Below are 14,212 nucleotides of genomic sequence, written 5' to 3'. Positions count from 1 at the left end.
ACTCTTCTATAGATGCATCTGCTTTCAGTGTCAATGAAACACTGAACACATGGTATTGTGACAGCGGTGCATCCAAGCACATCACTTCTAGGAAGTGTCTTTTTACTTCCTTGCATCCACCTCCTGTTGGTAAGAAAGTCACTTGTGCCAACAACTCATCATATTCAGTACGTGGCACAGGAGAGGTTGAGCTCACTGCCATTGATGGCTCAATTTTCAGACTTTCAGATGTCTTATATGTGCCTGGCATAACCAAAAATCTCCTTTCAGTGTCCACTCTTAACAGAGGGGGATTTCAAGTCATCTTTGAGGATGACAAATGTGCTGTCGGAGACAGGGAAGCTAACTATGCCTTAAGGTTATCTGATACTCTGCTGCGTGGGCTTTTTCAGCTTGATATTTTTGAGAAAAGAGCAGCCCATGCTCTGGCAGTTTCTACCCCTACAGCTGCCATGCAAAATGCAGAATTATGGCATGCTAGATATGGCCACATGCATTACAACAGGTTGATGACACTTCAGAAATTTTCAATGGTTGATGCATTGCCACCTCTTGAGATACCTCCTCCACATGCGTGTGAAGGGTGCATTTTAGGTAAGATGCATAGATTCCCCTTCAAGAAGGATGGTTCAGTTAAAGCTGTTCGCAAATTGCAGCTTATACACAGTGATGTCTGTGGTCCCATGAGGACTCCGTCGTTGGGTGGTCATCTCTACTTTGTTACATATATTGATGACTACTCCAATTTTACTTGGGTTTATGGGCTGAAAAAGAAATCTGAAGTGTTCACGGTGTTTAAACACTTTTCAGCCATGGTTGAAAATGAAACCGGACTCAGGATACAGACATTACGCACGGATAGAGGTGGAGAATACCTATCTGCAGAATTTGATGCTTTTCTCAAGGGCAAGGGTATTGTGCATCAGCTCACAGTCAGGCTGACCCCTCAGCAAAATGGCAAAGCTGAGAGGAAAAATAGAACCCTCATGGAGATGGACAGATGTATGCTGAAAAGCAAACACATGCCTCATAAATTCTGGCTAGAGGGTTTGATGTGTGCCAATTACATTTTGAACAGGGCTCCCACTAAGGCTTTAAAAACAAAAACTCCTTTTGAGGTCTGGAATGACAGGAAGCCTTCAGTGGATCACTTCCGAGTCTTTGGATGCCTTGCCTATACACATGTGCCAGTTGAATTTAGGCACAAATTGTCAGATAAAGCCATCAAATGCATATTTGTTGGATACAGTGCAGAAAGCAAAGGGGTACCATCTCTACAATCCTGCTACACGCAAAATCATAGTAAGTAGAGATGTGATATTTTCTGAAAATTCAGCTCACACTCAGGCTGAATTTCAAATGTCTTCGTCTTCAGAGGATGTCTTTGAGGGGTTGCTACCCATTGCTTTGGGTTCCCCTGCTGATTTTTCTGATCCAAATCAGAATTTACAGCAACCTCCAGATGCTTCAGTTCCGCCACAGGATGTCCTGCCCCCTCCACAGGCAGTGGAATAGGTGGTGCAGCAAGAAATTGCAGACATACATGCAGCAAAAACAGTCCCAAACTGGCTGTTACCGACTCTCAGGGAGAGTAAACTTGATGCTCTGTTACCTGGCAGGACTTGCAGTGCAGCAAGGCACATGGAAGGTGCTAATTCAGTGGAATCAGCATATGCAGGTACTCTCCTTGATGAGGAGGAGCCTGTCACATTTGAAGAGGCAAAGGATAATGTGCATTGGATGAATGCCATGCACAATGAGTTGCAGTCCATTGCAAAAAATCAGACTTGGGATGTTGTGGACTTACCACAGGGTAAACATGCCATTGGCACACGATGGGTATTCAAAGTCAAACGGAAGCCAGATGGCTCCATTGACAGATATAAGGCCAGGCTGGTTGCTAAGGGCTATGCTCAGAAAAAGGGCATAGATTATGAGGAGACATTCGCTCCTACATCCCGGATGACCACCATCCGATCAGTAATTGCAATGGCTGCACATTTTGAGTGGAATGTTCATCAGTTGGACATAAAAACAGCCTTCTTAAATGGGGACTTGCTGGAAGAGGTGTATGTCAAACCACCTTCGGGCTTTGAAATTACAGCAAATGTACTTCAAGTATGCAAGCTCAATAAAGCTTTATATGGGCTGAAACAGGCCCCTCGTGCATGGTATGCCAAGATACATGCCTTTTTGACCAGTAAGGGGCTGCACAATAGTCCTACTGAGGGCACCCTCTACATCAAGATGGATGGGGGGGAAATATTAGTCATCCTTCTTTATGTCGATGACTTACTGCTCACAGGGTCCAATGAAGAAAAAATTGCAGATTTCAAAGCTGATTTGCAGACCAACTTTGACATGTCAGAGTTGGGGCTGCTTCACTTTTATTTGGGGATCCAGTTCTCTCATGAGAGACGTGGCACTGTTATGTCTCAGTCCAAGTATGTTCAGAAACTCTTGGACAGATTTAACATGCAAAAGTGTAAGCCCATAGCCACTCCTATGGAGCCGGGGCTGAAACTCACAATGCATGATGCGGGAGAATCAGTTGATGCCACACTTTACAGTCAGGCTGTTGGATGCCTCATATATCTCTGCAACACTAGACCTAATTTCAGTTTGCAGTATCTCAGGTGAGCGGGTACATGCACAGCCCAAAAACTATGCATTGGTAGGCAGTTAAGCGCATCTTCCGTTATTTGCAGGGCACAAAGTCTTTTGGCTTACTATTTCCCAGGGGGGGTGACTTGCAGATGCATGCCTACAGTGATTCAGATTGGGCTGGTGATTATGACACTAGGCAGTCCACTAGTGGCAATTGTTTCTTTTTGGGTAAATCTTGCATTTCATGGCTGAGTAAGAAACAATCTACAGTGGCTACCTCATCATGTGAAGCTGAGTACAAGCAACAGTTGAATGTGTCTGGCTGCGACATCTATTTGCTGATCTTCATTTGTCTTTGGAGGGTCCCTCTCCAATTCTCACTGATAGTCTGAGTGCCATTGCAGTGGCAAAGAATCCAGTGTTTCATGCTCGCACGAAACACATCGAGGTTCACTATCACTACGTCAGAGAGAAGTTGCATGCAGGAGAGATCAGTATGATCTTTGTGTCCACACATGACAACGTTGCAGATATTTTCACCAAAGCACTACCACGTGAAAAGTTTGAGGCATTTCGCAGTGCCCTGAACTTATATCCATTTGGTGATTGATCAGCCTTGTACATGACATTGGCACTGCAGGGGGGTGTTAGAATTATAGATATAATTCAGCAGTGACCAATGTAATATAATAAGCTAGTTAGGGGCACTTTTCCCTCTTTAAGAGGTTTTTTCCCCTAACCACAGTTAGTTCACTAACTATGGTTAGTGACTACTAAGGTTTTGTCACTAGGACAAAACCTTATCTTTTCCTTCAGTGTGTTGTACTCTCACTCTATTCTATTGCTTCTAAGCTTTCAGCTCTCACACTCTCTCTTGCTTTCACTCACTCACTCTATACTCACACTTTCGACTATCCATGACTTCTATCCGAGACAAACTGACCAAGAAGAACTCGCAGAAGATCACACATGTAGTTGGAAGGCCTCAAACAACCGCAAAGGACCTCAAGAATATCCACAAGGACAGAATAGGTTCTAATACCAATTGTTGGATTCAAGAGCTTACGACCTATAGAAGTGACTAATCCACAAGAATTGGTGCGAAGCAACCTCACATAAAATGATAAATGAAATAACAAAGTATTCTTCTCAGATCACTCTCTCCCTCTCAATTTCAATATACCAACATAAATATTGATTGAAAGACTCTTTATTATTCAAGAACTCAAAAACGACTCAGACACTTGACTGTGGCACACCACTACTGTGGATTATTGCCATTACAAGAGACTTCATGGCTTAAGACCCTAGCTGGTGACTCAGATGTGACGACCTACAAACTAGAAGGGCAAGAAGGCCCTGCACCCTCGACTCAGCTACACCAACCAACACTCATGAGAAGTGTCTTTAAGAGTGAGAGAACCCAAACTGTTGCAACACATTATATGATTCCAGGCATCGCCTCAAAGTCATGCCACCACTCATGATTGGTCATACCATGCACCACAAGCTTCTAGCCAATGCATGGCTTCCTTCCACGTATCAGCCCATGACTGCGTCTCAAGACCAATAGGAAATAACCTTTCAAGGTCCTCTAGAACCTTAGTGGGGATGAGGCCCCACATGATTGGTCACACTCCAACAATTTTTTTTTTTGCGCAAAAAGCTTACTTCATTAAGTATGAATGAAAACCGCAAGAGCAAGCTCTAATGCGGGAGTACATCATGCCATGCATGACAAAAAAAAACCAGCTCAAAGAGAGCTAACAAAAATCCAAGGTGGAGGCTGAAAATGCCACCTCAACCCTAAAGGAGACTCAGAGAAGAAAGGAGATCCTCTCCATACTCTGAAAAAAGTATCTCTCCTGGCTGTAGCTGCTTTGGAGGATCCTTGCATGCTCGCCTAGATGGCCACTAATGACAAAATTAATGACTAAAATGTAAAGATACTATATTGAACAAGTAGCTAACATGATCTGTCAAGGGAGTTCTCGGGAAATGAAAATCTCTAAAGATTAGAAAAAGAAAATAATTCATGTCTTTTTCATTGCCATGGGAGGATGTAAATATACAATGAGGCCAAAATCTCTTTCATATTATGTTGCATGTGGGATAAATCCTCTCACCCACATGCTACACATCGTTAAAAAACTTCAAACACTTTTAAGAACATCGATCCATGCCTCAACCTCCTTCAAGACACTTGCAAACCCATGCTATATGAGGGCCCATCCTTGTAAGCATGATGCTTCCCTATTGGAGCCATATTTTACACCCCAAATTGGTGTAGAGATTACCCATTGGGAAGGGTGTAAAATCATGCCAACCATACCATTGCCACACCAATTTGGGGGTGTACCATACCATCTCTCACCGATTTGGGGGTGTACCGTACTGATTTTTACAGCATCATCATTGGATGTTTCCTTCAAAAGTTATAGATATTCAATGACATGTAGCGAAGAGGCCTCAAACATCCAAAGAAATTGCTAACCACGTGTCTACATTTATAAGTCCACTTGAGAACTCTTCACCTAGACATGTGAAAAATGCAAAAGACAGCAACATCATAGTTCTAGACAAGTCTGCGCTGGCACCTCGCCGAGGCCATTGCCATTGCTAGTGCCAAAATCCAGCAGACTGTGGTGGTCACACATACACACATGCATGTGTGTGCACGCACACACACATGAAATGGAATTAAGTGAATTGTATGAAGCTCACAAGAGAAGAAAGAAACCAAGAAAGAAAGTTTATTAACATCTGTGAAAGAACAATGGGTCTATGAGACTGGAAAAAACCAGATATAATGAAAGCTAAGTGATAGGGCACCCCTACCCAAGGCTGATGTCTGTGATCGAGATCCCTAGTGCATGCAGGAGATGAATGTGAGTGTAGCCCAGTGGTTTGGTAAACCCCTCCTCTGAGATCAGCAAGCAATTATCTCTATAGAAGCTGAGTTTTACTGAAATCTTAGGAGGCGCCAACCAGGTAGAGAGAGAGGGGGGGTTGCACAATAAGCTGATTTGCTATGAATTAGTGAAGAAGATGCACTGTAGAGGCTAAGAACACCGCGCGTGCGAGAGAGAGAGAGAGAAAGAAAGAAAGAAAGAAATTTTATTAAAGGTCCACGGAAGGCCATACATGGCCTATGGGACACAAAATCATCCGAAAGGAAAATACATCATCAACGATGCGCCAACTAGGTGGCCTCATCGTAATACAGCTAAGATGCCAAAAATGGCTACAAAAATCCTAGATACAAAAATGGCTACAAAAATCCTAGAGAGAGAGAGAGAGAGAGAGATATTAACGTTCGTGGGAGGCCTCGCGGGCCTATGGGACAAAGTACGGAATCAAGTAGCTCATACAGACCACTGTGGGCTGGGGCAAAGGGCTCACTAAGGCCCTTGCTGAGTACTAAGATGCTATACTAGTACAAAATAGAATAGCAAAGTAAAAATGCAAAATGAGAGAAGATATCAAGTGCTTAGAGCTAGAATCCCAAGTGCATGGACCGGCCCTATGTATCCAGGCTCCATGATGGCTCTTTGATGAGATGCAAGAGCTCACGTATCTGCATCTGTCGGGATGTCTCCCGTGGTGGTGGAGGACGTGGTCTCCTCGATCTCTGGATCCGATGGGCTATGTCAAGAGTGATTCCTCGCCTCGGTCGATCTCTCCTAAGGAGAGCTGAGATAGGTCGAACCTCGATTGTGTGCGCTCTAGTCGTCTGTTGCGCCGTGTACGGTCTCTGTGTCCCTCGTCTGTCAGTGCTGTGCTGGCTACCTCCTCTGATCCATATATCTCTCATGTCGACTAGCTCCTCCTCCTCTATCCCAGAGTGCCCTGGGGCCGAGTCAAATGCATAGAAATTTGTGACTTGTCTCTGCACTTAGTCTACCTCGGTACCCTGTGGTGCGGTGGTCCCATCCTCCTCCTCTTTGATATGTTGTAGTAGTAACTCCCTGTGTCATCGCATCTCCATCAGGTAGAGCCCAATGCAGACTTGGTCCTGGAAGTGGATCAGTCGTGAGAGTGGGCCAAAGCTGTATCCCTCCTCAAAAAGACAGTGGTAGCGCTCTCGGATCTCATAGTAGGCTGGGCAGACATACAGAAAGTGCTCCTCTGTCTCGACTGTCCCCATTGGGCACAACCTGCAAGTTCGTTGCTCTCTAGGTATGCGTGCAGCTCTCCTTGTCTCGATCCTCAGCTGATGGGACGAGACCCGCATCTGTCTAATGGCAATCCTCAATGCGTGTGAGACTCCTCTGTCCTTAGATATTGAGGTCTGATGATGAGCCCGTCTTCCGATACTCTCAGAAAGTGGTCATAGTAGAGCTGGGTCTTGGTGGGGAACTCCTGGTTCCCCCCCCCAGTGCGAGATGTGTGGAGATGGAGGAGACCTAACCGTATGATGCTGTTAATTTCATCTCGTGGGATTGACTCGGGTGGTGCATCCATGCTATATTGAAACGGGGGAAGCCGATCCATCTGAATTTCATGACTAGCGAACCATGCGATGATGCGTGCAAACCATGCTGTACCTGCCCCACTCTCAGATAATCGTATGGAGGACTCTAGTGCCAGTCTTGGAAGTCTCTCACGGGGTAGGTCCCAAACTCTGTGGAGGAAAGTCATTGTCTGAAAGATGGCATCAACTTGGAGAGGGGTCATGGCAAACTCTGCTTGTACTATATGATGGGGAACCGAGGGCTTACTCTGAATCATCCTGGAGCCCATAATCACCTGCAGCCGCTCGAATCTCTTCCACTTTGCTGCTGAGATATCACACCCCCAAAACGGTGCCGCATACATGGCGATCGGCCTCACTAGAGTGTCGAAAAGCCAACACTTCGTCGATGGATCCTGGAAGTGCGCATGGAAGCACTGTTGCTGTAGTTGGGCCAAGGCACCATGCCCTTGTGTGAGTCGTGCTCTGGCTGCATGGGTCATCGTGAAAACTGGCCCTGTGAAAACTGCACCCAAGTATGTGTAGTACTGCACAATCTCCACTGGCTGACTCTGGTATGTAAAGCTATGTCGGTGAAGCTCTGTGTAGGAGGTGTTGAAGATCATGACCTTGGTCTTCCCAAGGTTAACCATCGGGTCTCTCTCTCTGCAGAACACCTCTAGGGCATCTAGATGTCTCTAAAGTCCCTTTGCCGAAGATGATAGGAGGACTATGTCCTCCGCATATAGTACAATCTGTATCATCAAGTCCGCTAGTGGTGCTCCCTCGCCTCCTAGGCGGTCTATGAAAGATGTAGTCTCATCAATGTAGAGTCCAAAGAGAGTTGGTGAGAGAGGGCACCCCTGCTTTACTCCGATCGTGCTCTCAATCCAGTCTGATAGGCCTCTTGGGGCACGAACTCTCCCTCTAACGGACTCGTATAGGCTCACCACTCCCCAGATCAGAACCTCTAGAATTTGCATATCCTGTAGTCTCTTGATCATGCGGGATCGCGGGACAGTGTTGAAGGCCTTCCAAAAGTCTACAAAATAAAGCGTAGACTTTATGGTGTCTCGACCTCGCCTCCTCAATGATAGCCCTCAAGGTGAATATGTGGTCTAGAGTGGCGTGCTATCTCCGGAAGCCTGCCTGCCCTAGAGCACGCTGCCCATGTGCCTTTGTATGACTGCTGATCTCCCTCTCCAGTATCGATCCATAGATCTTGGCCAGCGTGTGGCCAATCATGAGAGTGCGATAGTTCCCAGTATCCATGGGGTCGCCTGCTTTGTGTATCGGTACTATGGTGGTGGTACTCCATGAGGGGAAGCCATGACATAAGGCGTGGTTGAACATCTGTGCTAATACTGGAGCCAAGACCTCGTGTCCATGATCAAAGTGCTCAGCCCATAGTCCCTCATGGTCCTGTGCTCTCTGGTTATGAAGCCGTGGCTGAGTGCAGCCCGCACATTCTGTGCAGTGAACAAGTGGCAAGTGGTAGGCCGGGGCATAGTGGACATATCAAGTGGTGCCTGCATCGGGACATCATAAAGAGCGCATGCATAAGTGTGCCAAACACCTGGGTCTGTGATGGGTATAGGTGGCTTCCCCTCTGATAGAAGCCCCCATCCAATGGTGGGATCCCCTCCTCGAAATAAACTGATCACCTCGTCCATTCTATGGATGAGGAAGGCTCGCTGCTTACGATGTGTCAGTCGCTATGAAATCTGCTGTGCCTCGAGTGATGTCCAGTGGCCAAGGGCTAGCTCACGTGTGAGGTGAGCTCTCATCTCTCTGCACTCTAATCATACCAGGGATTCTGTGGCATCTTCCCTAGTGAGGCAGGTGCAGATCGAGTCATGGGGAAAGACTTGATGGCTGCGTCCATGACTACCATGGAAAGGGTGTTTGAGGCATGGGCGAGGTCTACAGCATCTCCAAGTAGTAGGGATGGAAGTCCCTTCGCCAAGTTGCTCACATAGATGGGGTCCAGGGCGCGATCAAAGTGAAACTGTACACGAGTGGGCGCGGGGGGGACCCTTTCTGTGGCTGGCATAGTGGTAGAGATACAAAAGGCTAGGTACGAGTGATCAGCCCCGAGTGGGGGAGGGGGCACAATGAAGTCGTATATCCGTGAGGTAAAGGTCAAGGGACCCAAGAGGTAGTCCACTGTGCTTGTCCCGGTCCCCCCTCCGCCATGCGGGAAACACCACCGGATGATGGCCGTCTCTGTAGACCATTATAAATGATCAAATCATAAACAGCCCCTAGCTCAAGTAGATGTTGTCCATACTCTTTTACCTGTGGTGCATCTGCAGAATGTCTCACTATCCTGAGCTCAGCATACCATTATAAATGATCAAATCATGAACAGCCCCTAGCTCAAGTAGATGTCGTCCATACTCTTTTACCTGTGGCGCATCTATAGAATGTCTCACTATCCCGAGCTCAGCTGCATCTACTATGAGGGAATCTGATGCAAAGTCCAGTAGGCCCATCTGCCTATTACCTGTGCGTGCATTGAAGTCACCAAGAAGAAGGATGTCCCCTTGCCTGGAGAATTCGGTGATATCATCTTGAATCGACTCATATGGACTGTGCTTTCTGTGGTGACCTCACGTGCATAGGATGAGGTATCTGGAGGGAAATAGGACACTGCTATAAGAATCGCTTGTGCGCCTGGTAGCTGGACTCATATCCACATGTGTCGTGCATGCTCCTCTCTTCGTGCCACTGATATGAGAGGTCTCATGTGTGATCTAAAAAAGATAGCCACTCCCCTTGAACCCCGCACACCAGTGTCTCTCCTCGTCTCCTTCCTATGAGATGATTCCCATGTATATCTTGTCACGGTGTGCAATCCTCTCTCAGGGCTCTCAAGTGTCTTAGTGTAGAAGACCATATCTCTCTCAGTGTATGTCTCTGAGAAACCACCTGGATCAGACCAAAGTGTGCCATTGCAATTCCACTTTGTGTCCCTCAGGTCCGGCACCGTCACAATTCACCCTCCTCTTTCTCTTCCTTTCCTTCCTTCTCCCCCCGGTCCTGATCTCCTCTCTCGGATGATCACTCTACCATCTCTGTATGCAGCCCATTTCCCTGCTTCTCTTGCTGCCATGACGTGTACCATACCTTCCCTCCGGTGTTCCTGCTGTAGGAGGGTGAGGTCATTGTCCAGGTAGATCCAGGTTCCTGTCAAGGTCACCCTTGTGCTCATGAGGGTCTTCCTATCAATGGCTGTTCGTAGCTTCATCACAAGTGGCCTTGTGGGTGCATTGGGCTTACCAACTCTCCAAGCTGTCTCACATGTCAGGTTCACACCCATTTTGCTGAACAATGCATTTGCATCTGCCATAGGGGTATCTCCTATTGTGAGGCCTCGGACTAAGACATATAGGGCTTTACTGTTTCTCCTTTTATCCTCCTCTAGAGCATCTGAAATGAACTCTTTCTTGGGGACAGCAGTGCCTTTCTTGACCACGTCACTCCATTCTAGAATTGCAGCCTCTCCTTTCTTGATTTTCTGGGTGAATTCAGTGTGTTTACCCTTCATAGTGTCTTGCACGGATGCCAAGTCTTTTCTGAGTCTTTCATTCTCAGATTTCAGTTCATTTATGATCCTGCATCCTTCTTCTGATGTCCCCTTCGCCCCTTTGATCTGCCTCATTTGTTACTTGATGATATTCAGCTCCTTGGGGGAGAGAGAGAGAGAGAGAGAGAGAGAGAGAGAAGCTTCTTGGTCTTGAGTTGATGATGGGTCCAGGTAATTGACGCAGGGTTTTGAGACACGTTGATTGAGACTGGAATATGCCCAAATCATAAACCCTGTCATCTGAAAACTCCATGATTTGAAGCCAACTAAACAAAAAGAAAAGTGTCAGAGATGAAAACCACAGAGCTATCTAGCAAACCTGTGTAGCAACAAAATGCGTGTACTTCAATATTAATATGGTGTTTTAAAACCTGAATTTTGACTTTACATCACCCAAAAACATATATCCCCTTCATTAGATAATTGAGATACAAAATATTCCCTTGCAGGAGTAGCATACAGTCGTGTGGTGCCTAGATATCCGGAGTCGAAAAGTACAGGAAAAAAAAAGTGTTAAGGAATAAGAGTTACCAGTTAATCCCAAAAAATGGTATCAAATCTGTTGATCTGAGCATTTTGTCAAGAGGTTATCCATTTTCTAGCAGTAGCATGAGTCAGGTAAGAGATGACTTGCAACTAGCTGTGAGGTCCAGTAGTCAGCAGCTCAACATATGATCTTTAAACACGCATACAAAGGGAACATGTTAGCCGCATGTCAACCAGCACACAACAAAGCCTTTCACAAGTTACTACTTCCATTCCATGTCCATCAAGACAACTTCCAGTTCGTGCCCATCAAGATATCTATCTATAAGTCTTTTAATATGGTGCGGCTTCTCGTGCAGTCATGGCTTCTGGCTTGTGTGCCTCCAGACAGGTTTTAAAAGATTGGGTCCAGAACAGGTACTTTCAACTACCTCCAAGAGAGGTTCCTTTCTGTGGCTTCCACAACATTGATGAGCTTCATAATTAAGATCAAATATTTGGATGAATGCCTGAATATCATTTCAAGTAACAGTAAAGATGATTGAGGATCTCTTTTAATAATCATTTCTGGCAGCCTCCTCACCTTATATTACGATCAATGGAATTCTTTTTTGCCAGTGACATATTTCATGCTTTTTCTTAAAAGAGTGAATTTCCCAATGGAAAGGGGGAGACGGATTCAATCCTTCTGTTCTAAACATGCCCTTATTCCAGTGTATAAAGCAAGATGTTAAAATTGGACTGGCTATCAGGAGGAAAACATGATATGGCAGGGCACTTGCATTTCAGTAGAAGGAATCAACCCGCACCAACCCCCTAATTAGGGAGTTATGCACGAGCTCCAATTATTGTTAACTGTGTCTCTTCATGAGACTTGGTCTATTAGATGGCTACTAACTATTGTATCTACATGTCTAAACTAGCATCTGGCAAGAAATGGAAAGTCTCTTTCTTAATGTTCTGCAGCACATGTTCGTGGGACCAACTCTGCCACTTTCAAATCATAACGTTTATTGGCTTCAAATGACCCATGTTCACACAGATACTAGTGAGTGTATTCTGCTATCTTTTTTAGTTATGAGCAGATGGATCCATTTGAAGTTACTATGGAGACAGGTGAAAAGGCTGAGGGCAGGCGATGGGGGTAGAAAAATTTGAGATGGCATTGAGCTATGCTTTAACTGACACATCTACTAACTCTTGCAAAATTCCAGAAAAATGTTTTCTATGCTTTGTCTCAAGCTCTCTATTCAGGTGCTTATACAGATACTTTGGGTTTTAACATTTAATTCAAAGGCCCCCAGGTCTGTTTGAGGGTTGTGTTTCCTTTTTCCCCTTTCCCTAAAGGAGTATCAATCAAGAAAAGAAAAGAAACAAGGAGAGGAGAGTGGAAAATATAAAAAGGGGGGTAGCAAAAGAGAAGAAATGAGTAGTGTGAGTATCAATCAAGAAAAGAAAAGAAACAAGGAGAAGAGAGTGGAAAATAAAAAAAAGGGGGGTAGCAAAAGAGAATAAATGAGAGGTGTGAAGAGGAGGAAGAGGAAATAAAAGAACAGATAATAGAGGTGGACCTTAAAAAATATGAATACAGTGCAGTACAGCTACTTGTTGCAGTTATTTATAGAGCTCTTTATTTATGTCATCTCTTTCTCCAAATGTGCATGGCATCCATGAAAACTTTTGCAAATATTTTGTTTGCAGGAAGGTAGCTACCCTGGAACAGGGCGAATGGAAGAAACTGGAAAAGGTGCAGGAGAGGGAAGCACCTTAAATTTGCCTTTGCCCGGAGGATCTGGTGATGAAGCTATGTCTGCAGTTTTTCACGAGATCATAGTGCCTGCTGCACAAAAGTTCAAGCCTGATCTTATCCTGGTCTCTGCAGGGTGGGTCCCCCCCCAGGCCCCAGACTCTCTCTCTCTCCCCAAATAAAAGGGACAGCCAGTCAAAAGCATCAGAATTACACACACACACGCACGCGCGTGCACGCACACATGTTGAAGCCTGATGTTTAGACATAGATACATATCTAGCTACATCTGCTTTTGTAAACCCTCTCATTTACGTGAGTGGGAGACGAATAGAAACACATCCCTAAGAGCGTTATTTAATTGTTTTTACAGAAGGAACTTTATTCGTTTGCCTCAATCGGCACATGTACCCGTGCTGAACCCTAATTTTTAAAATAAATGCATATGTGGTTATATTTGCACTTGCACAGACTCTCATGTATCTGTCAATTGTGGCCTTGTAGAGTTCTTGTTCAGATTGTAGATGCCTGGAGGGATTAACATTTTCCACACAATAAAAAAGTTCTCTGACGGTCTATATAGCTTCGCAAGTGGCATCAAAGAGTTCATCTTAAAGAAAAACTGTGGATAATACACAAAAGTACCTCTCTAAATGGCTGCATCAGTAGCTTGGCTGCATTTGTCTTTATACACAAATCTTTCTATTTGAAACCGGTGTCACAAAAAACGATATGATGTCTGTCTTCACTAATTTTTATACATGTTCTTTCTTGGGTTTGGTTACAGATACGATGCATTTTCTATATGTTCTTTACTCATTTATCTACATGTTCTTTCTTGGATTTGGATACAGATACGATGCGCATGTCCTGGATCCCCTGGCTGGTCTGCAATTCACGACTGGAACATATTACCGTTTGGCTTGTAACATCAAAGAGCTTGCCCAAGAGCTTTGTGAAGGCCGTTGTGTCTTTTTCCTAGAGGGTGGCTACAACCTCAAGTCACTTTCAGACTCTGTGTCAGACACATTCCGTGCATTTTTAGGGGATGCAAGCTTGGCTGATAGGATAGATAATCCAGCTATATTATATGATGAGCCTTCTTTGCTAGTTAGGAAAGCAATTGATAACATTAAATCCATCCATGTGCTTTGAGCTTCACATTATTAAGTTGTTTACCTATTCACACTAGGTTGTATATTTATGCTATATTTTGTGTTTTGGGACCGTATTGCAAAAGAATGCCATTTTCATCCCCCAAAATAATGGTTGTACTACTATTTGAATCCATCACAATAAACTAAAGGCACAAAAGAAGCGTCCATTTGCA

At 45.0% G+C, this 14,212-nt stretch overlaps 1 protein-coding gene across 2 annotated transcripts in view; it reads left to right on the top strand.

Moving 5' to 3' along the window:
- Positions 1-14,186, top strand: part of HDA14 (histone deacetylase 14) — a 145,568-nt gene extending 131,382 nt beyond the window's left edge. For both annotated transcript variants that reach the window (XM_087388448.1, XM_087388447.1), the window contains exons 8-9: positions 12,837-13,018; positions 13,737-14,186. In XM_087388448.1, coding sequence (XP_087244574.1) covers positions 12,837-13,018; positions 13,737-14,037 — 483 coding nt within the window. In that variant the 3' untranslated portion in view covers positions 14,038-14,186. The remainder of the gene's footprint in view (positions 1-12,836; positions 13,019-13,736) is intronic.
- The last annotated feature ends 26 nt before the right edge of the window (positions 14,187-14,212 follow it).

This window comes from Dipteris shenzhenensis, chromosome 17 (assembly GCF_047967505.1).
Source record: "Dipteris shenzhenensis isolate YYH24624 ecotype China chromosome 17, Dip_SZ_1.0, whole genome shotgun sequence".
In the NCBI taxonomy this organism is placed as follows: domain Eukaryota; kingdom Viridiplantae; phylum Streptophyta; class Polypodiopsida; order Gleicheniales; family Dipteridaceae; genus Dipteris; species Dipteris shenzhenensis.
This window is presented reverse-complemented; position numbering and strand designations above follow the sequence as displayed.